The 23,426-nt window shown below is 36.2% G+C and overlaps 1 protein-coding gene and 1 long non-coding RNA gene across 14 annotated transcripts in view; one reads left to right on the forward strand and one right to left on the reverse strand.

Annotated features, from left to right (window-relative positions):
- Positions 1–23,426, reverse strand: part of DNM3 (dynamin 3) — a 575,478-nt gene that overhangs the window by 274,054 nt on the left and 277,998 nt on the right. For 11 of the 13 annotated variants that reach the window (XM_054456210.2, XM_054456187.1, XM_063648645.1 and 8 more), the window contains one exon: positions 14,352–14,465. In XM_054456210.2, the coding sequence (XP_054312185.1) occupies positions 14,352–14,465 (114 nt within the window). Of the gene's footprint in view, positions 1–5,924; positions 12,722–14,351; positions 14,466–23,426 lie in introns of those variants that run through there. The other 2 variants (XM_054456239.2, XM_054456230.2) reach the window with 1 other exon arrangement.
- Positions 526–7,011, forward strand: LOC129016679 (uncharacterized). Its single transcript, XR_008494936.2, has 3 exons — positions 526–1,208; positions 3,373–3,446; positions 4,995–7,011. It is a non-coding gene; the product is annotated as an uncharacterized LOC129016679 (long non-coding RNA).

The raw sequence follows: 23,426 nt of genomic DNA on the forward strand, positions 1-23,426 counted from the left end.
AGACCCAGCCAAAATAGCTGAGGGAAACTAGGAAGGCCACATGTGGAACTAATTACTCATGTAGAGGCCATGACAAAGAACATTTCTCCAGACTTTTCATGGGGGCTTCACTTTCAGGAAGTTGCTATAATTACTGTTCAAGTCTAGAGCAGCCTGCAAGCTGCTGACAGATCCAACAGACAGGAGAAGGAGGGAGAGAGAGAAGGAGTGAAAGAGAGAGAGAGTGGGAGGGAAGGGGGGGGGAGAGAGAGAGAGAGAGAGAGAGAGAGACAGAAACTTATCTGCCCTTTTTGACGAGTGAAATACCAGAAAATAAAGTGCCACAGGAAAGCTCAAAAAGGTTTCCAAATGAGCTCTGCCTTCCAGTGTTCAACTTTCTGTTTACTATTTCATCTACCCTCTATCTTCAAATTACTTCTCTAGCCGGGGTCAGACAGTAAATTTGTACTTCTACACTAACTCACTTTCAGTTGGCCACAGCCGAACTGTACATCTTGACTCTTTTTTTTACAGCTTTTCCATACTGGGGCCCACTTCCTGCCCAGTTGAGGAAAAAAATCTGGCCTGAAGATGAAATGACTGCTTAACGTTACACTAAAACATCTGGTACCATTTTATGCACAGACCCATGTCTGAGAGCAGGCGATTCTGGCGGTCTCTCCAGCGGCACAGCGCATACCCAAACCTCCCCAGGGTGACATCATCCCATATATGGACTCTCCAGCCCAGCCCTCCCCCTTTTCCTGGTCCTAAATTCATTGCCAGTTCCCCAGTCTGCAGCAAATGTGCCACGTCAAGACTGGAAATCACAGCCCTTGAGTGTGTCTCAGTCAGCGCAGCAGAATTCAGGGGGGAAAGCTGAATGCAACCCCTGGTGCAGGAAGGGAGGCTTTTCCTGAGGACCGGGAGAGGATTTTAAGTACATAGAAGGAAGCTTCTGGAGATCCTGCTCCGTCGCCCCAGTGTTCAGACTACCTGTTCAGGACAATGCCGTTGTACAGTAGTCTGCACATTGGTTAGACTGGGCAAGGGAGAGCAACGCCATGGACTGCTGGGGACAAAATGGGCTGTTTCCAAGGAGAAGACATTTGTTTGCTCCTTTTTTGAATCTCATATCCAGTGTTTTTCTTCACAGGTTTTGCACACTAGGGACCAAGAAGCCCTCGGGGATACTGCTGAGAAAAGACTGCCGAAGGGAAGACCAGCGGGTAAGGCCTTCTTGACTGCTCACCTGGTCTGTGACCAAGGGAACCTAGGTGGGGAGCCCATGATTTGTGTTAACATGCAAGGGAAACAGAGGTACATGTTTGATGGGTAGAGATGTATTTAATTTTAAAAGAGCAAAAGTGTGTGGTATATAGTGATTTACTGTTTTTTTTTTTTTATTTCTGAAGATTGATAATTCAAGTGTTTTCTTAAAGGTTTTCCCACTTCAAAATGAAATATGAAAAAACTCATTCCAGACACTTAAGAATAATTTAATGAGGCTACTTTTGAATTGTTTAATAATAATTCAAAGATTTAAAAACTTATATGGATGAAGGCTGTATGTATAACTTTTAACATCCCAGGACTGAAGTCATTTTTCCCCAAAGTAAAGAATACTTGCTGGTTTTTAAATGCTATATGGAGAGTGCTTTTCTGAAGATTTCCTTCTATAATATAAACAACAGGAATAATAGTACCTAACAATAAAAGAAGAACCTGCCAAGTCTTGCCTACCAGACAATGCAGATGGGATTGGCCCAGAGAAGAGTGCCAACCCACAATTTATTGAGTCAGCAACTGAGTAAATCAGGGAATAAAAACCGCTATCTTTAGATACCCCTGTAAATATCTCTGTTTTACATTTTTTTTAAATCAAAGAGTGGCTGATAATTGCTGCTCAGCTGAGCCCTCTTGCCTATAGCTTACAATGCTTCCACTTCTCTGAGCATTTAAAATAAGGCACTTTGTCTAGAAACCCACTGATAAAAAAGGAATTTGTAAACGAAGGCAGAAGTTTTCTTTGGTCAGTTTCCAGCTGTCCTGGAGGTGAAAGAGGGTGGGAGAGGGGGAGGAAGGTGGGAGGGAAGAAAACCCTCAAGCTGAATGAAATCCTAATAGAGAAAATAATAGAGCAAGTCTGGATTGCAATGTGATCTGTGCTGAACTTTAGAGGTGGGTCCCTTAAAGAAAGTTCTGGAAAAATGTTATTGCCTCATCCCTAATTTTCTTATCCCCCTTTAATTTCTATTCCGAAACAATTCTATATAATGAAAACATCTCTTCTACAGGGTTTGTGAAAAATAAACGTAATCTCTTTTGTCCTCCTTTAAAGTTACAGTGGTTTCTGAACAAATTCTTTTCTGTTATACATTTTGCAACAATTCAAAAATTGACTCAAGTTCTCTTCAGCAAAATATTTTATTATAAAAGATTCCCTAAGTTTTCTTTTGTCAAAACAACTTACTTTAAAAATTACCCTTCTGATCACCCCAAAATGTGTATAAAGAAAACATTAAGTATTCTTATATATTCATGATTATTAGTTAAAATATAAACGGCAAGGAGAAATTTAGCTACTTTCACTTAGATGATACAGTAAAGTCATCCTTTCATTTTCTATTGTGACTTGGAGAGTTCCATATTAATTATTTTTAGTAGAACAAATGAGATGTTAAAAATCTATATAGTTTCTTTTACATAAGAAAACTAAAAAATAGTAACTTAGAGGAGCTCATTTTTTCAAGAAATATATTTTTTCTAATTGATACAATTACTGAAGAGGAAAAATAGCTAACAAGGTACTTTGGTAACGTTTAAGTTTTCTCAAATTTTCTGGGTTTTTTTTTTTTTTTTTTTTTTTTACTCTAGAAATGATTACATTTCAAAATTTGCTTTCATTTAATGTATATTTAATTTCAATTTCTTTCTTCATGTTAAATGGTCTTTTTGTTTCAAAGAAATGAATCCCTACGGGTCCCTCACCTATTTTCTCCCTCAGGATGACTTTTAGTCTGGAGATAGAAGGGACATAAGGGTGCCCCTGGCATAAGTACAGGAGTAGAAATATAAGAATTACTTTGTAAAAGGATAACCAAGGAGTTCCTGCATATGCTTGATGTGGCTCTAGTGACTTATTTTCGAGGGAAACTTTTAACAAATGAAAAGGAATAGTACTCATTTTTCAATTATATGGGCTAAATTAAAGATCAAAAGTAAAAGCTCATTTTATAAAGCTCTGCTGAATGAAGGCAGGATTGTAGTTTATGCGCTGGTACACACGCCCACATTTATATACATTATAGCCGTATCTATATCCAGGTAAATTAGAAAAATGTTTAATTTTATTTTCATATTACTTTATAAGGAGATATACAAATATTTTAGGGATCATGGAATCTATTCCAGAGGAAACTAACCAACAGTGAGCATCTTCAACTAAACTACCCCTGGATGTAATGGTAAGTGTTAAGTATTAAAATTAAACGTTATACATGGTCATGAAGAGAAAATTGTTTCAGGGTCTGTCCAAACTACACTTCATAGAAATTTCATAATTATTTTTCATTTTAGCATGTGAATGATTGATAAATTGGACTAGGTACTGGGTTAAAAGGACTTTTCCACCATCTAAGAGAAAGGAAGTTCAGAGCCTTAGCTTCAACACCATAATTTCTTAATTGGAAAAGGATCAATCTAAAACAGTGGACTTAAATTTTCAAACCCATTTTTCTTTTAGGCCACAGATCTCAAAATCAAAGAAAGACTGTTTACTATAGGACAAAGTTTCACACTGATCACTTTCCTGTAGTTAGTCAATAGGCTTAATATCCGTCCTGCTTGACATTCGGGCTTTCGGCCCAGATAATATGTTTATGTTTGTAAAAGACCAAAATATACTATCTACCCCTACCTCTCGCCTACGGACCACCCAAGTGTTTCACTCTGTGGGAAAGAGTTTAGGCATAAAAATCCTAACGAAAGAATTCTTCCCACTTTTTTGGTTGAAGTCTTAAGCTGTTATAAGATATAAAAAGTACAACTTGGTAATGTGAAAAAATTCACTCATCTACAAGCATCCATGCTCGGTAAAGAGACGCCAAAGCTTTCACTTACTCTGTAAGGGATCTGGCTCTTTATAAACAATGCACTTTACTGTGCTCTAAGGAGAATAGCTCACCCATCACAATAACGTCAAAATAATAACTAAGAGACTATCACTCAGAAATCCTGGCTTAAAATAACTAGAAGGTCAGGCTTTAACCTGAGACAGGAAATTCCTGAGTTAAGATAGAAACTTTCTTATTTCAAATCCCTTCTTACTTTCATGTTCTGTAAATTAAGTAGAAATAAATATTTACTCATTTTCAAAGGTCTCTTACAAATAATTTTTTATAAGTTTTAATAGATAGAGATAACGAAGTAAATTAGGAAAAATAATTAAATCTTCATTTTGAATTTTTTGACTTAGCGTGACAGCCAGTTTCCTGGAGTTGCTTTGGTTTAATTTTACTACAGAAGACTTAGAAGACAATTCTTTTCTTACATTTTTTTCCTTAAGAAATAAAAGACAAAAAGAAAACAAGGTGTAATAACCACACTAAAAATTACATGGTATGATAATAATACAAATAGCTCTTTTATGTTCTAGCTGGTATTTTAAGTAATAATAAACTAATATTCAACCTATAATTTGGGAGATTAAAAAAAGGTCAATATGGTTTTCAGTCTTTCATCTTTTTAACAAGTTTAGGGGCAGGTTCAACATAACTATGAAGTGTACATATGTCACATACTTACTGTAAGTGTGTTTTAAAAATCTATCAGAAACATAAATTGTCCAAAAGCCTTATGAGTAGAACAATTGTTTTCAGCAAGATTTTTTTTTTCCCCTGAAAAACTGTTGTGGTTTTTCTGGCTCAAAAAATTTTTATATCTTGCCTTAATAAAACTGTTTTATATTAAAGCATAACATACAAACTCACAAATATTTCTTTTTATTTTTTCAGGTTGCATGCATCATTCCTTTAATTGAGCAGAGTTAACTGGATCAAATTATTTATGGGAGAGAGAGGAAAAGTTATAAAGAATTATAGTAATTTTTAATTTCCACCAATATACTCTTTGTAAGTGAATCACTCTATAATTACTTTCTGTTGCACTGAATGCAGCAACAATAACACAATAGTACTTTAAGGCACTGGTTTTTGGCATACTCTAACCTTGTAATTATTTAAATAACAGCCAAGTTTACTCATGTTTTTTATTCTGTCAAGAAAAAAGAAAAACTTCCTTTACTCGAAAGTGATGGCCGAAACAAAATCAGAAATTTTCTTGAAATTACATAAATACACAGAAAATGGCACTTATTAGCTTTTGTTAAAACATTATCTTATCTAATCACTGCATAAAAGTCCAGATTTGTAGAAAATTGTAATTTTCTCAGTATCTACAAACTATTTTGCTTTCCATTAAGTTTCTATTTGCTATTTTCTCAGAATTTTACAATTAAAGATAAATCACAAACTGTTTGTTTTTCTTAAAGTTCTTTGAGAAAATGTCTAATTATACAATCCTTGGACAATACTGTGTTTTTCTGGTGCTGTGTTTTTTAAGAAGTCCGACTTACTGGAATTTTGACTATTTGGATATTTTTGTTTTTAAAAGGGGAGGGGAATTTGAGTAATACTTCTAAAGATGTGAATTGATCATTGATATTAAAATAGAATTATTCTCGACTCACCAGAATTAAATTTTATATCTGCATATTTAACACTATTAGCTCTTATATAAATTATAAGAAAAATTTTCAAAGGATCTGGTTTTAATTTTTTGGATATGAAATGAATTTGCCTTTTCTGCCTTTTCTTAAGGTACTATTTTGTAACTATATTGCACTAACTATATCCAAAACACATTCTGAGCATCACTGTGAGTAACAACCTTCCAGTTTGTACCCTTTTGATTAACAGCATGGCCCTATAGTTAATTAAGAGGTGGATAACTTAAGCTCACAACTGCCTTTAATTTGATTTCACATCCACACTTAGAAACTTTGCATTTAAAAGGAAAATGAGACATTTAAATAGGTTCCTGTTGTTTCACATATAATTGGTAAAAACATATTCCCTTGTAAAATCCTATTATCAAAGCATCAAATACCAAAGTCAGTGACTTGGGTTGCCAAATACATTAGGCTCATTAATTATTTTGAAAAGGGCTGCTGTTTCCATGTAAATGATAATTTTCTTTTTCATGGACAAGGTTATGGTACTTATCTACTAAAAGAAACATGTATAAACATAGTTTTTATCTTTAACTTCAGTATTAAAATATGCAGTTTTTTGCAAAGAGGAAAAACATCTGGTTCAATTACACTGAACTCTGACTACACGTGGGCCAGTAATAATATGAATTGGATTTAAGAATAAACCTTGTGTTTAACCTGTTTTTTTCCTTAAAATTTTAATGTGAGTTTTCTGTTATGCAAATTATCCATGTTAGCACATTTGGAACAAATGTATAAATGTGCTTTCTGAATAAAGTCAAAAGTCTAACTTGTTTTTAGTTCCATAATGTTTTAATGTTTAATTATATTGTGTATTTTTCTCCCTTTCCCCTTACTCTCCAAAATCACCAAATCTGGAAAACAGGCTGATTGTATCTGTCTATGAGCAAAGGAAACCTGAAGGAACCAAGGGCCTGGCTGGACAGAGTTGTCATGTGTCTGCCTGTCTACACTTGCTGTGCAGAACATCCGCTCACCTGTACAGCAGGCACAGACAGGCAGTCACATGACAACCCAGCCTGAATGACAACCAGCCATTGAAAGAAAGCAGCCCTCACACCATAGCATCTACACCAAGAGCTACAACCAAAATGAGGGGTTTGGGGGCCTGGGGTTTTAATCTGTTGGTTTAATACTTAACTCATGTATTATTTTATTTTGATTCAAGTATTAAAACCCACCAAAAGTAAAGTGAGTGGTGCCTATGAAATATAATAAAACCCATTTCTGAAAATGTTCCTGTGCATTCTATAGTTCTCTTTTCCTAATTGTTGTCAGTAAATCACTACCCTTGACCTTTATTGTACACAGCTTTGCAGCACCCTATATTGATATAGAAACTCAATATAACAAAACAATATAACTTCAGTCTAATGCTTAACAAAGAATAAATTATTCTAAGAATTCTTGTCCATAAACTAAGTATGGTTTTCTATCTCACGTTTTTTTGTTTTTTGTTTTTTTGTTTTTTTGTTTTTTTGTTTTTTTTAGAAGGGGATAGGGTGGAAAGACAGAGAAAAGAAAAGGGAGAAAAAGAGTATTCCAAAGGATGAAGTGCTTTGAGTTAACTCTGCCAGTCTGGGTCTGGGCAAAACACAGTGAAAAGACTGCTATTTCCAACTAGTGTTCAACTGTATTAAAATAATAGTTTCTCCTCTTTTGACATATAGAAAGTTGAAATTTTTGATACTTCCATGCATCATGGTATACATAAATTTATGACTGTGTCATTCTTTAATTAAAAAGGTGCTTATGCTACAGTTCTAGGAGTAGAATTTACAAGGCCAACACATTCACTTGCAACCTGTGCTTCCATCACTATAAACTTTCAAGATCTTGAGATGTTCAGACAATTCATTTATCTTCAGAAGCATAAGGAAAGTGGTTAATGCACTTGAAATGTGTATTTTGCCACATCTTTTGAGAAAATATCCAAACTTCAGTTTATGCACTGTTAACTGGAGTGAAATGATAAGGGATGGCTTTTGTCTATGAATATTTTAAATACTTAAGGGTAAAAGGTGGGAAGATGGATAAAATTAGAAATGTGTCAACTTTTATTTAGTTCATTAACATGTTTTAGCTTCAGTATTTAAAATTAATTTTCATCTTTCTTAGAAAGATTCTGGTCAAGCTTAAAAAATGTAACACAAGGCTACTCAAAACTTTTTTCACATTTAATAATTAAACAGTTATGTATGTATTCTGAACTAAAGCAAACTATTTTTCATTCAGCTATTTTATTTTTAAAATGAAAGTCTCAGTCTTAAAGCTAAGAGCACAGTGAGTTTCAAATTTTCTGACAACGATATTTTAACCAAACCTGACATTATAGTTTCTTTAATTAAAAAACTGAATGATGGGGCAAAACTATAAAGCACAAATATGATTAAAATTAAATCTCTCATTTAAACAATCTTGTCTTATGGCAATATGTCATCTGCTAAAATTCATCTCTGCTTCTGCAAGATACATTGCACGATGCAGATTTTTACCTTAAATAAAAGTCCCATTACTAGCAAATAAAGTCCTAAACAATACTTACAAAATGTAGAATATAAACAGGAAGACAATATAAAAATTACTCACAGAATATCGACATCGTTCTACCCAGTCTTAAATGCCTTGTACCACCTGTTGCAAACGCTGCCTATGAGAGTTCACGTATGGAATTATTCTACTGGACCCTGCAAGGCAGTCTCAGGATAGTGCTTGACAGCTCCCAGAATGAGACAATGACCTAGCCAGAACATTAAGGAGACTACACCCGTCCTTCAGACTCCAAAGGGAAAGCTAGGATGGCAGCAGAGTCACCCTAAAGTGAGGCACTCCAGGATAACATTTTCAATATTTTTACCTAAAACATAAAGTTAACGCCTTTTTTGTTAAACATTTTTTACTCAATTTTCAAAAAAAAAAATGCTTGAAAGAATGTTTTGTATGTATTTTAAAGTCATTAAATGAGGCACATTTAAAAATTTTTCTCTTCTGGGAAAGGGTAATATAAAGGATAATATTGCTCTTCCAGGATAAACTTTTGAGTAGGACAAATAATGCATATAGGGGAGTGGGTTTGAATCTAAACTCATTTTTAATAAATTTGGAATAGGATTTGCCGTTATGATTTTTATTGAATAATACTCTTTTTTTCAAAATTATAAATCTTTAGATAATGCCAGAACATGGAAATATTTGTATGAATAATCCTATATTAAAAAAGAATAACATCAGATAGTTTATGTATGTAAAAAATATATACAACTGTGATCATGCAGAATTTTAAGTAATATAAGTGGATTAGAGTTCAATATTTACTGGGACTTTTGTGAAAATATCTAAGTTTTGGCTAACTAAACAACTTAACGAAGGAGTGTGAACAGTGTTCACGGGGTCGACGCTGACCTTTTCCACCACAGGGAGTGTGCAGATCTGGTAGGAAATATGCACAATCTTAAAAGTATAAGTGAAACTAGAAAGAGAGCTGAATATTTCTATAACTTCTTGATCTCACAACTTTGATCATCCAGGGATATAACTGTCATTTTGTTTCCTATTTCTGAAGTTACATTTGTCATTTGTTATTGTTACAAAATGAAAACAATGCTAAGTAAATATCCCTATAAGGGAATTATATAATCTCCTTATCAAGTTATCCAAACACTTCAACCCACAAAAATGAGGCCTGTAATTTCTTAAGAGTCCAAAGAATGTCCTTATTTCAATGCAGATGTTGGGTTTTCCTCAATAGTATAAGGTTAGCATATTTCCACTGGAAATGCCTACGTTGCATTATTCGGCTTCCTTGGAGTAGCTCATTGTGATTTAAATCTTTACACATTGGGCTATAGAAATAGAATAAATGTTGACTAAGTGCTTTTATTATACATAAATTAACAGTACCCTTTCTTCAGAGATTTGAATTATCTCTTAATATTTACACATTTATGTATTTTTAAAACAAATTTCTCATTGGTTTTAAGAAAAATAAGGCTCTTTTCTCCTTGAATCAGGGTCTCCCATTCTCCTAAAATTCACATTTTAGACATAAGTTAAGGAAAAGCCATCATTTTTTTCAAGCCTGATTTTAAAGTATTAATGTAAAATTATCTAGATCAAAAATCCATTTCAAAAAACTTTTGAAATGACAGTTTCTGTTTTATTCTCACATCTTGCTTTTTACTAAATCCCTCTCCAAAACTGTACAACATATATGGGCAATGTATGAAAACAACATTGGGAAATTAATTTTCTGTTTAAATGATTTTCAATCCAGGAAGTCACATTTATATAGTCAGAGGATAAAAAACAAACAAACAAACAAAAAACAAAAACAAAAACACACTAACCTTCAATGATGAAAATTAACAAAATTTAAGACAATTTAAGACAATCTACCTTTAATGGTAATTTTATTCTATAATTCAATAATTTAATTTTGACATTTGATATGCCAGGATGTGATTAATTATTATGCTGCATTTATTCATTCATTTGCTCAATGACACCTTCATTCAATCAATATTTAGTTAGTGCCTCCTATCAGTGCTATGTCCCCTGGTGGTAGGACAGGGAACAAACAATGGCTCCTGGTCTCAAGAGGCTTACAGTTTGCTGCAACTCTTAGCATGTGTGATGAGTTGTTCATGTCAATTTTCACCTTCCAAAAACATATCTTAAATCCATTCATTTTTATCAAATTCCAACAACTCATCCCAGCCCAAGCTACCATTATCTATGCAGATCACAATAGATGTAGAAAGCAATAGCTTTCTAGTAACTCCCCAGTCCAGTTTCGCCCTCTTCCAATCCATTCTCCACAAGGCAACCAAAGGAATCAGTAAAGAATTCAAATCTTATCATGTGACTCTCCAGCTTAAAAACTTCAAAGACTTCTCATCATTCTTAATATCAAAATCCTCATCTTTAGAGTACCTTTCTCTTTTTGCTCCAGTCACACTGGACTTAATTACACTCCTTAAATTCATCAGGCTCAATCCTGCCTCAGAACATTAACACAAACCTTCTCTGACCACCCAATGTAAAGTACCGCCTACCTGTGTCCTCTATCCCACACACTCTATGTCAACACATCACTGGCTTTATTTTCTTCCTAGCCTGTAATCAGCATCTGCTAGGTTTTCCTATTTATTTGTATGTTTGCTTTATTGAGAAACAGCCTTCATAAGAATAGGTACCATGAATTCCTTGCTAATCATTTTATCCTTAGTGATTAGGACAGTGCCTGGTACATAACAAGTGTTCAGAAAGGAATTGTTGGGAAATGTTCAGATGATTAAGAGCACAGCACTGACACTTGGCACCTGGCTAAGTTACTCACTCTCTTGTGAGCCTCAATTCTTCATTTCTAAAATGGAGAATGTAAATAATGTGCTCAGTGAACTATAAATACTCAATAACTATTAGCCATTATGGTGATGATCCTCCTCATTAAGATCATCATTGAGTTTGAGTTGTGGTTGCAAGTAGCATTCCCCCTAGTCATTATACCTGCTTAAATTCACGAAGGCCAGCTTTCAGTCTCAATGATGATCTTAATGATGAGAACTTCCTGTCTTGTTTCTTGAGAGTTCTGAATGAGTAACAGAAGCTAGTGACTCAATCATAGCTGTGTGTAGCCCATAAATTTGCTACCTTGAACTTAAGTGCTCTGCACCCTCACCACCAGCTACTACCCAGCCACCATCCTCTCTTGCCTGGACCATGGTCAGAGTTTCCAATCTGGTCTCCCTTCTTCCATGCTAGCCATCCCCACTCCCTCCACACATCCACCCCATCCCACTTATTATGCACAATCCAGCAGCCAGGGCAATCTTTCTAAACCATCAATCCAATCATGTCACAACCTGTTGGAACACTCTAATCATTTTCAATTATCCTTGTAATAAAATCCAAACCATTGGGTAGGGACTGATAAGGCCCCCATCCACTGGTACCTCTGATTTTATCTCCTGCCTTTCTCCCCCACTGTTCCTATGTTACAGCCACAGACTTCCTGTTGGATCCCATCTCCAGGGTTTTTATACTTACTGTTCCCTCTACCTGGAATATTCTTCAGCAAAATCTTCTGCACAGCTCATCATCTCAGTCTCTGCTCAAGTGGTACTTCCTTCCAATCACCCAAATCTAAAGACCCCTCCCTATCACTTTCTAACTCAATGCCCCATCTTATTTTCTTCAGAGCATTTACTTCTGATATTGTATTACTAGTCTACTTGCTTGTTAGCTCCATAGAGCAGTAACTTTGTCATTTCCTCTTTCTTAAAATGATCTAAATGGATGAAACTACCCTTTCCTAGAGTTTCTTCATCTAAATAATTCCATTTATTTCAAGGGTCATTTCCACTCTCACCTGCCCCCAACTACCCTCCATACCATACCTTGGTTATACACAGCACACAGAGCGGGACTATTCGTGGCACTTGGTTAATATTATAACTGTGCATATTTATTTTCCATTTGTTGTAATCAAGTACTCATGAGGAAGCTACAAGGGCAGTGATTTTGTAAAGAATTATACTGAGTCTGGAGGACAGGAGATGAGCCAATAACCAAGAGCTCACCAAGCCTTCAAAGCTTCTTCCTTCCCTACAGAGAACATCCTATACCTTCCAATGGGCTTATTTTCAGGACTCACACAGCCAGACTAATGCCACACTCCAACAGCAGTAGCTACTCCAGAGTCTTCAGTGTCTCTGCTGCTAACACCCAGGAACATGTCAATGCTGAGATGCCTGGAATTCATCTTCATAAGTCCTCTGTGGGATGAGGTTGGCTTGGACAACTCCAGGCATCTCTGGGATTCTTGCCTTTATTTGTGGTTGAAAGCATAGGCTGTGGAGCTCAACAGCCTAGGTTCAAATTTCTGCTTTGCCACCAACTAGCTGTGTGACTTTGGTAAGTTGGTTATCCTCGCCAAGACTAAATGTTCTGCAATAAGGAAAATAGTCCTGTAGAAAAGACTTTTTTAAAAAAAGGTTTTGTTTTATTTTTAGTTTTCTCATCAACAATAGGAATAGTAGTAGTTAAGGCTGAATATGGTTAAATGAGTTAATTAATACATATAAAACACTACCCATCACTGTTATGATTCCTTAGTAAAATATTTTCTGCGGCCTTGTATAACTGAGAAAGGTCCCAAGGTTTACACGTATTTAAATGCACATAAATTATCATCTAAATCCTTGGAGGGAAAATATATCTAATAGAAGATACCTTATTACAACTGAACAGCAAAGAAGATCATCTATTTAGTGATTTTTACATCTAGGGACGTGTCTCTGAGCTCCTCAAGCTATGTTAAAACTAGAGCTTCCCACAGAATGACAGAGATAGCTAAGCAGCCAGCACAGGAAAGAAACCATTGCTAACCCTCATACTATCACAGTGACCAAATCTACTTTTGACTATGGTCAATGACATAAAAATTTAAATACAAGCTCTTAAATAGCATTTTGTTTGGACATTTCTATAGGATTTCATTTCCCTTATTGCAGAAAGTTTAGTGGCAATCAACCAATCATCCAATATTTTTCAACACATTATTACACACAGATCTCCTGAGAAATGAAAAGTACTATATAAGACATGAAGCTTTTCCTCCAAGGAATGACAAAGGCACCCTGTAATGCTTTCAAAAGATGTCAGGCCAAGATAGGAAAAACTTTTAACTTTGAAACACTTGCCCTTCGTGGCCACATGAAATTGAGAATCTCACCTGTACATAGTTTTGCTATCACAGAGTATCCTTATCTAATGTTTGCATGCCGCATTATAAGTACCAAAAAATTATCAGGTCAGACCAGGGCTATTAAAAATTTCAAGACATAGTTTAATTTCTATCTGTGCTCCCTCACATTTAATGGTATAAATTTCTAGCACTTAAATGGCTCTGTAAGATTAATATGAGTTTTTTGTTTGCACTTTTATAGCTATCAAATTTAAATGAGTAGTAAGTCACAGGACCAAAATTATTAACATCTAACATGAACCAGAACACTATAATTACCATAATTCATGCTTTTACATAGATATCAAATTCTCAAAGAACAAAATTTGTATAAACAATGATCTGAGACTCACTTGAAGACTAGCGATGCGGACATTCTTAAAAGCCTTTCATTTGAGACAGATGTCACAGGAACAATTCCAAAATGCTTTATTAACTCTGCATCAATATTATTAATTTCACTCTTAAAATGTTCTATTACCTTGGGTCCTTCAACACTTTCTTTAACGAAAGTTGTTTTCACTGTACCAGTACACTGACATGATTATAAAGAAGCAGGTTTTCAACTTTGATACCTACCTCCATTTCTTCAGGTAAGCAAACATATGGTTACAGCAAAGAAATAAACAAAAAAGAAACAGAAATTTGGGCGAATATTGTAAAATTTTAAATCTATAAGAAAATAATAGTGCTTTTTTAAACAAACATTCCAAGCTTAATCTCACTGAAAGAGAACCACTGGTGTCTCAAAATTGCATAGTATAATAATATCAATTAATTTAAAATGAGAAATACTTCAATGAGAAAACTTTGTCACTCTCTGTGACTTACCTCATCATCTTTATACCAGGACAAGCTTTCCGCAGTAAGGACGAACCAGTATCCCTTTGAGCCGCCTTTCATGATGCCAATGTTGCTGATGGTGAGCCACCCCTTGCGAATCACCTACGAAAAAGCAGAAATCAGCAGAGGTGTTTAGTTTAACAAAAGCCAATGGAGATTAGATGTCTTGGAGTAAGAGAAGTTAAAAACAAGATATTAATTACAATAAAAATAGTATTTTCCCTCCAAACTCAACTTCCATTGAGTTATTCAAGAGAATTTATCTTCCAAAAGTGCAGATGAGTGAAGGGAAGTCTCTCCTGTCAATGAATGGAATAAAAATCCCAGACTCATCGACGGTTGAAGTGGAGTGAGTGAAACAAGAATGAAGTGAGGCAAACTAATAGACTGTGTCAGGCCTACTTATGGCACTGTTGCTACAATTAAAACATATTTAGTTGATTGGATGAACAATAGACTCTCCATATCCACTGTCCCTTCCCCACTTCCAGCCTACTGGCCCATTTGTTTGCCTAGTTTGCAGCCCATTAGGATTTCCACCACAGACCTGCCAGCAAATGATGAAAAGAAGAAACTCAGTTAGCCCCTTGTTAGCCCTAAATAAGGCTGACTGAAGGAGAAAGATGAAGTAATAAACTAAAATGAAAAGTTTGGTGTTTTTAATAGTCTTAATTTATAATTTGAACAGCATATTGTAAAATTTTAAATCTATGAAGTTTAAATCTTCTGGCTGTTCTCTACCATATTACAAAACATGTAGCATCTTCATAAAATTTTTTAAACAGGTTTTAAGTTTTAAAATATTAACAACTTAGATTATAGATTTAACAGAAATTATTTATAGATAAGTATTTATATAATTTAAGGAAAAATGTGAGGTTTTCTTCCCCTCGGAGCTATTGTGAAGTTAAATTCTGTTATCCAGAGGGCATCATTTACAATGTCCTCTATACAAGATAATTTTGTTGTCATAGAACTAGGAATGAAATACTAAATGCAATTGGATGATATTGTTCTAAGGTCAAAAACTGTCCTACACTGAAATTCCTCAATATGTTGACATCCTGAAATGTTTAAATATTACTTATTGAAAAACTAATGAATGTCAGTTACTAAAGGAAGATGAAAATACCCTAATAATCAGATTTCATTTTTATATTGCTATTAACTTTTCTAGTTGAAGAAGGAAGGCCAATCCCAGAGAAAATTATTGAATAGACCAAGGTTCTCATCATTGTCTTCCAAGCCTCTCTCCATATTTCCAGCCCCTGTCGCCCTTGATTCCCTGTTTCAGCATTGCCTTGGTGCCCAATTTCCATTTCAGTGTGCTGTTGCTTTTATAACCCCCATTTAGCATCCCTCTCCAGTCTGGGCTAATGCACTTTTCTCCACGGCTTTTTAACTCTCTACTTCACAAAGAACAGACTAATACTCAAAGTATAGTGATAGTATAGTACAGTGATATAGTTTAGCTATGTCCCCACCCAAATCTCATCTTGACTTTTAACTCCCACAATTCTCATGTGTCGTGGGAGGAAACTGGTGGCAGGTAACTGAATTATGGGGGCAGATTTTTCCTGCACTGTTCTCGTGATAGTAAATGAGTCTCACAAGATCTGATGGAATAAAAATGGAAGTTTCCCTGCACAAGCTCTCTTTTAGTCTGCCGCCATCCATGTAAGATGTGACTTGCCCCTCTTTGCCTTCCATCATGATTGTGAGACCTCCCCAGCCATGTGGAACTGTAAGTCCGTTAAACCTCTTTTTCTTTTTCTTCCCAGTCTCAGGTATGTCTTTATCAGCAGCATGAAGACAGACTAATACAGTATGGTTTCTACCAGTTATATTACAATCATTCAAATGCTTTATAAAAATATAGATTCCTGGGCCACCTACCATTCCAAATGAATGAGAATGTATATATATGAAATCCAAAAATCTACATTTAAATATGTTGCCAAGGTGATTCTTATTCACAATGAAGCTTGAAGCCCATGCATGCACACATACAAACTTTATTTTCCATAGAGTAAATGATCACATCTATTTAATAGTTTTGAGTAAGAAGGAGCTGGTTAAATTATTTCACACTAAGATCATTACCCTCCCTACCAGGGCTTACAAGTAGCATGCTAATCATACCACTCAATGAAAATATACTAGTTATTTCGTTTTATCAGAGATGCAGAGCAAGGGTGCTGACATCAGTATGTATAATAAATAAATATTAAATATGAATCTGAGCTTTCTTATTTTCTCTTTAAAAATACACATCAGTAGATATCTTACTATAGTACCCTGCATTTCAATGGATCTTGCATGCTCCCTGGAACAGAGAAACTAGGTTATAAAAGCCATTGCAATAACCCAAGTGAAATATGGCCAGGATATGAACTAAAGCCATGATGTATAAAGTTAAAAGGAAATGAACCTACTGAAGAAATATCTAGGAGCTAAAATCAACAGGATTTATGAGTGAAAGAGGGTGGGATTAGTGAGGGGAAAGACTAGAACTAGGTGATAGTGTAGCCACTAGCCACTAACCACATATGGTGGTTGAGCCCTATTGACTAGTTTCCATAAAGATGTGCTGTAAGTGTTCAAATAAACATGAATTTTGAAAACTTAATACAAAAAATAATGTAAAATATCTCATTAATGTAAAACAATTATTGCATGTCAAAATGTATTTTACATATATTGGGCTAAATAAAATTCATTGTAAAAATTAATTTCATCCGTTTCCTTTTGTTTTTTAATGTGGCTACCAGAAAGTTTTTAATTACATATGTAGCTTACATTACATTTTTATTGAACTGTGTGCTGTTTTAGAATGATTCTGAAACTATCGCTGCTACCAACTTTTAAAACAAACCATTCTAAAATTCAGAAGGAATAGAGGAAGAAGACCCAGCTTGGGAAAGTGGGGGAGTTGACAAATTCAGCAAAGGCTACGCTGACTTTGAGGTAGCTGTAGGAAACACAGATGGAGTGTGATCCGACCTCTGAAGCAAAAGGAAGAGATTAGGATGGAGGTATAGACTTGCAAGTCCTCAGCACATACACTGGTAGCAGTAAAACTCCAAGCAAAATAGCAGTGGTTCAAGATGGAATCCTGGGGGAAATATCAGCATTTCAGAGGTAGTCACAAGAGTCTGAAAAGGAATGTCAGAGAAACAAAAGCAGTAAGATCATGGAAGCCAAAGGCAAGGTGAATTTCAAGGAGTGTGAGGTTGGAAGTGTCAAATTCAGCACAGAAAGGGATATGACAGTACAATGCAGACATCACAGTGTCTTTAGCTATGCCAGTGTGGTGGTGGGACAAGGAGTCAGAGTTCATTGGGTTGAAAAGTGAATGGGAAACAAAAAATGGAGACAGTGACTGGAGAGAGCTCTTCCCAGAGGAAGGTGGAAGACAGTTAAAACCAGAATAGGTCACAGGGTCAAAGGAGGTGATGGTGGTGATAGCTGTTTGGTTTTAGGTTTCTTTCTTTCTCTCTCTCCTTTCTTTCTTTCTTTAGCATGGGCAACAATTGAGCATGTTTATTGATTCATAATTAGTAGAGAGGGCCGAGCGCGGTGCTGACACCTGTAATCCTAGCACTTTGGGAGGCTGAGGCGGGTCTATCACGAGGTCAGGGGATCGAGACCATCCTGGCTAACATGGTGAAACCCCGTCTCTACAAAAAATACAAAAAATTAGCCCAGCATGGTGGCGGGTGCCTGTAGTCCCAAGCTACTCGGGATGCTGAGGTAGGAGAATCACTCGAACACAGGAGGCAGAGGTTGCAGTGAGCCAAGATTGCACCACTGTACTCCAGCCTTGGCAACATAGCGAGACTCTGTCTCAATAATAATAATAATAATAATAATAAGTAGAGAGTGAGAGGTTGGCGATACAATAAAGAGGATACAAGGACAAAGATAGGAGTGGATAACATGAACAGCAAAGAGAAGGGTCTAGCCTTGAATAGGAATAAAGCTGCCTCATCTTGTGAGGCCGGGGAGGTTGAGAGAGTAAGGGTGGATGTAAGTCCTTTGTGAGGAGCAGAATAGGAGGTTTAGAAAGGTTATATTTGATCTTTCCATTTCTGTTGACAAAGCAGACAAAATTATCTGGGAGAGTGAGAGTATGAAGTTGGAAGGGAGGCTTGAAGGTAGTGATATTGAGGCAACCAGTAGTTGAGTGAGAGTGGGTACAACTAGAATTCATTTTCTTAAATGGCTGAAAGCTGAGAATGAAGAACAAACTTGCAGGGACACAATCAGCGTAGTTGTGTTCTCTTTTCCAGCAGCACTTTGTACACCTGATGTAGAAAATAAGATGATAAATGGGAATTGATCCAGGGTTCTGAGTTTCTGAATCCAGGTGACCTAAGTACAGAAGTGTAATGATGTTGAAGGTTTTAGGCAAGAGAGTAATTCAGGTGATCATCCATTCAATCTAGGTCAAGCAGAGAAATAAGGTCAGGAGGTGCCAGTGGAGAGGTAGAAAATGAGAAGATAAAAGGAATAAGAGTCCAATGAAGTCAAAAAAAAAAAAAGCAGATACTGTGTAAATGAAGACAAGAATGGAGTTTTCAGAGTTTAAGCTGATGTGATGTTAAATAAATTGCCTGATCTTACTGGCACCATTAGATTCATTCCTCAAAGATGCACCACTATTTCTAGAAGCATTTAATGTTGCAGCTGAAAAGGATATTTATTAAACATCATTTAGTCCAGTGGATTTAGTCAACTGAGCTACAGGACAATTATGTTAGTAATAACAGTTAAAATTTTCAAAGAATGGACATAAAAATAATTAGAATATATTTAAGATTATCCCTATGACATTATATCACTTGCAATGCAATATGCTTTCTAATTTGAAGGGAAAAAGAAGATTACAGCTGCCATGTTGTGAAGAAACATGACCCACATCCCTTGCCAGGTACCCATGGAAGTGAGTTCAGCACTGGATGCTGTCAGCAATTAAGCTGCCATCATAAAAAGGTTAAGAAGTACTAATCCAATCCCAGCCCTTTCTTTTACAATAAAGGAAGCACATTTGCCACAAATGGACTTGTTTTTCTGATAACAATCAGCTCAAAATAGGATTTTAGAAAGAACAATTCCTAATGTACTTTTCACCAAGGAATTGAGGGAGAGAAGCTGCAAAATCAAAGTAAAACAATGGAATGAGATAAGAAAAGGCAGACATTCAGGAAAAATGGTCAGACCACAAGGAGTAAGACCAATAAGGGGAAATTAATAAAAAGAAAAGAAAAAGGAAAGTAAGTGGGAACAGAAGTCAAAGACTAAATAAAATTTGAAAAGAATGCCAAGACAAATAGGGTTAGTGGTAGAGGCCCTTCACAGAGAAAGATAAAATATAAAATGTTAATTTTATATTCAAATTTAAAACTGCCAAAATATATCTATCAATGTTCACTACAACAGCCACTTACATCTTCTTAGTATTTGAATATCAAATTCTATTTTGAGTATTCGAGTAAACAAGAACAAGCAAACCCATAATTACATGACTAGAAAGGACCTTGAGAGCTAAAAGGGCATGTTCTCATTTGTTCAGCTGGAGACAAACTGTTTTTTTAAAATTTATTGCCCATAAATATCACCCAAGCTTCTTTTGCCAAATAGGAAAACTTTCAAAGCAACTGCAAGACCAGCAATGGGAAGAGTGGAACAGCCCAGCCTCTTCTCTTGGTGATGAGCCTACCCTAAGAGAATATGTGTTCTGTTAGTTTTGTCCATGCTATGAGAAAACAGGTTTTGTCAAGGTCGGCAAAACCTGTATGTTATGGGTAAGTTCAGACCCCAACATCTGGCTGACATACTGGATCATAAAATCAATACAGAGACAAGGAATAAAATCATGGGAAGACAAAAGTACATGTGGAAGACTTCTAGTGTGGCCAAGGTCTTGAACCTTGTGAGCAGGGGGTTTGACCTTGATCTCACTTATGGTCAACCATGCAAGTTTTTTTCAGCTATGCAGCTGTCTTTTTTTTTTTAACTGCTGCAGCCTAGATAAAGATTATAATCCATGCACCGTTAGATAGTTTGATCTTGGTAGATTACAAAAGCTTATACCTAGGCTTTCTCAGTAGATAAGCAGCTGCTTCTATAAAGGTAGTTCACATACCTCGGAGCCTACCTGGCCAAATGCTGGGGAGCTGCATGGGCTCCTCGAAGGCAATGGACAGTCCAGTCACCCAGTTGGTTAGGAAAGATCTACCTTTGTGAGCACAGGCATCCTCAGGACACAGGTTACTTATCCTTGAATTTGGCTAGCAGACTCGTTTCTAAGGCAGGCTTGAGACAGGGATTTAACCATAGGGAAAAGAGTCTTTCCATTTGCAGGCCTGGCAGGCCTCGAGAGGTGAACTAGATTTCCTAATTTCATACTATAAGGTAGCTGAGGTCTGTACGTACCACAATGCACTCTATAGGTTCTAGTGTTAACGTGTTAGAACCAGGCCTAGGAAGGAAGGGTTAGATCAGCTGCCATCAGTGCCATTCTGTGCTCTGGGCCAGGGCAAGAAGGGAACTGTGGAGAGCTAACCTTAACTGGTGTGGCTTATTTACAGACTTAAGGGTCTCTCCCATCCCACTCACTCTTCTCATAAGCACACGTTCTCCAGATGGCTCTGGATTCATGAGATAGAGGGGAGAATGTCTCCTCAGGAAGCCTAGGCTTCTTAGACCAGTAAATTTTGTAACAGGAGGCAGGAGGAAAAATGCAAAGGAAAAAGGAAAGTAAAAATTAGGAGGTTTTGAATATGCTGTATGGAAAAGGAAGGTAACTGAAAAATATCCTGGTGGGTAACTGGAGCTGTGGTCCCTGCAAATTCCTGAATTTTGCAATAGACAGCCATGTTTCAAGTGTCCTTCTCCAAGAGTATGCATATACATGGCTTTCCCCCTTGATGGTAAATGCATGGTGGCAAAGCTAACTTCTTAAAAACACCTTTGGGAATGTAATTCTTGAACTTTCGTATCTAGGAACTTCACAGTAGTAGAGGATTCATATTCACATTGAGGAGGGGGTTCACAAAATTCCCATGTCTAGTTTGTTGATATTTTATTATTAATGTATATTAATGATTTCATTTGATCATTGCAGAATTTCTGATAAGCTCTAATAGAAACAGCATGTCTGAACATAATTTGAAACAAGAGATAACGAGCAAACATGTAACCTTGTGCATAGGCTGGCCTTGAAGTGGACTCTATAAATACACTACTTTGACCTCTTTCAGAACCTTCTGTCCACTAGTGGTACTAAGAGGATGCCCATAGGAGCCATGATTAGCTTTGGGGGAGTGGTATCAAGAAGGTAGAAGCAGAACTGATAGAGCTTTGACTTCTTACCTCAAAGAGGGATAGCCACAGCCCTGGTTGGCCACCAGAATAAGGATTAAACCCAATGGAATAAAAGGTGGGAGAAGATGGAGCAATACTGCTGAGGGTTGAGGAATGGAGAGGCACTCCTGTTGTTTCCTCACTCAGTCCTCCCCAGGAGGAGTAAAGTGACTTCTCACATTGATCTGGATGGATAAACAGGGAAGTGTAGTCCTGGGCCTATCTTTCTGCCATTCTTGCCCCCATTCATCAAGGGAACTCGCCTGCTCACAGAGGGTGTGTGCTCTAACAGTGGAAGGAAGAGGGTCATGCCTGCGGTTTTCAAAGACAAGTTCAATTCAGGAAAGTGTTCAAAAGTCTCTCTCACCTAAGACACTTATCAGTCAGTCATCCAGTATTTCCTGAATGCCTATGATGGATCAGGCACTGTACCAGGTGCCCTGGCCCCAAAAACAGAAGTGAGGGCCACCACAAATATGCCCAGGTGTGACTTGTAAGTGGCCAGCTATATGGTAGAAAATAGATTTTCACATCTGATGAACTAATGCTATGACAGGGATAAAGAAGTTGTGAAAACAAGAAAATAAGATGAAGTATATATAAAGGGATTTAAAGAATAGTGAAACTGAGACACAAAATAATCAAATATTTGATGAAAGATTGTTTTTCTTTGTTTTCAAGACTCTACAAGACTCTACAAAATCAATTGTTACTAATACGAATGAATTGGCTAAGTGACTTTTTTACATTTGGATGCTACTTCCTGGTTTTAACCTTCTAGGAAATGAGAGTTTCCTAAGTATCTAAAATAGGCAAAGAATATAATAATTTGACTCCATTTTTAGAAATTCAGGAATAGTAACAATGGCTAACATTTGCTAAATATTACTCGGTGCCAAGCACTATGCTAACAGCTTCACACACATTATTTCTTTTAATCCACATAATAATTCTATGAGGGAGGGAACATTTTCCTCCCTGATAGGTGAGGAAAATGAGATTGTACTTCTATTTAACAGACAAATCCATGTTTGTAATAAACAGGTCTTCCTTGTAGGAGCTTCCGCACTGTTTGCCATTTTACTCCAATTTGCAGAGCACGCTTAGAGGATTTAGCACTTGAATAAAATAAAACCTCTCTAGTAGACTGATTTCAGAGCCCCCATCCTTAACCCACACACATACAAGGATGTTGGCTACAGTATGGCATCTAATGGCAAGCAATTAGAAGCAACCCATTTTCCTAACAGGAAACTGATTAACAGGTTGTGGCATAATCCTCTGATGTTAAATTAAGCTGAACAAAAATGCCTAGTACATGATGTGAGAAAAATATTTTTGCCAGGGTGGGCTAATACTGGGCAGGATCCTGGAGTCAGACTATCTGGGATTGGCTCCTGGTTTCAATAGTTGCTGCCTGGGTGACATTAGGTCAGTTAAAGGGAACAAACTCCCTTTGCTTCAATTTCTTCATAGGTAACACGTAATAATAATAACACCTATAATGTAGAGTTGTTATGAGAATCATATGAGTTAATATATGTAAAGGATTTAGATTAGTACCTATTAGTATTATATGTATACAATTATTTCAGTTATATTTGTTATTGTAAGGACAGGGAAAAAATTGTAATATATATCAAAATGTTACCTATGATTGAAACTTGATGGTAAAACACAAAGTTCTATTTATTT

This window comes from Pongo pygmaeus, chromosome 1, assembly GCF_028885625.2.
Source record: "Pongo pygmaeus isolate AG05252 chromosome 1, NHGRI_mPonPyg2-v2.0_pri, whole genome shotgun sequence".
Classification (NCBI taxonomy): Eukaryota; Metazoa; Chordata; class Mammalia; order Primates; family Hominidae; genus Pongo; species Pongo pygmaeus.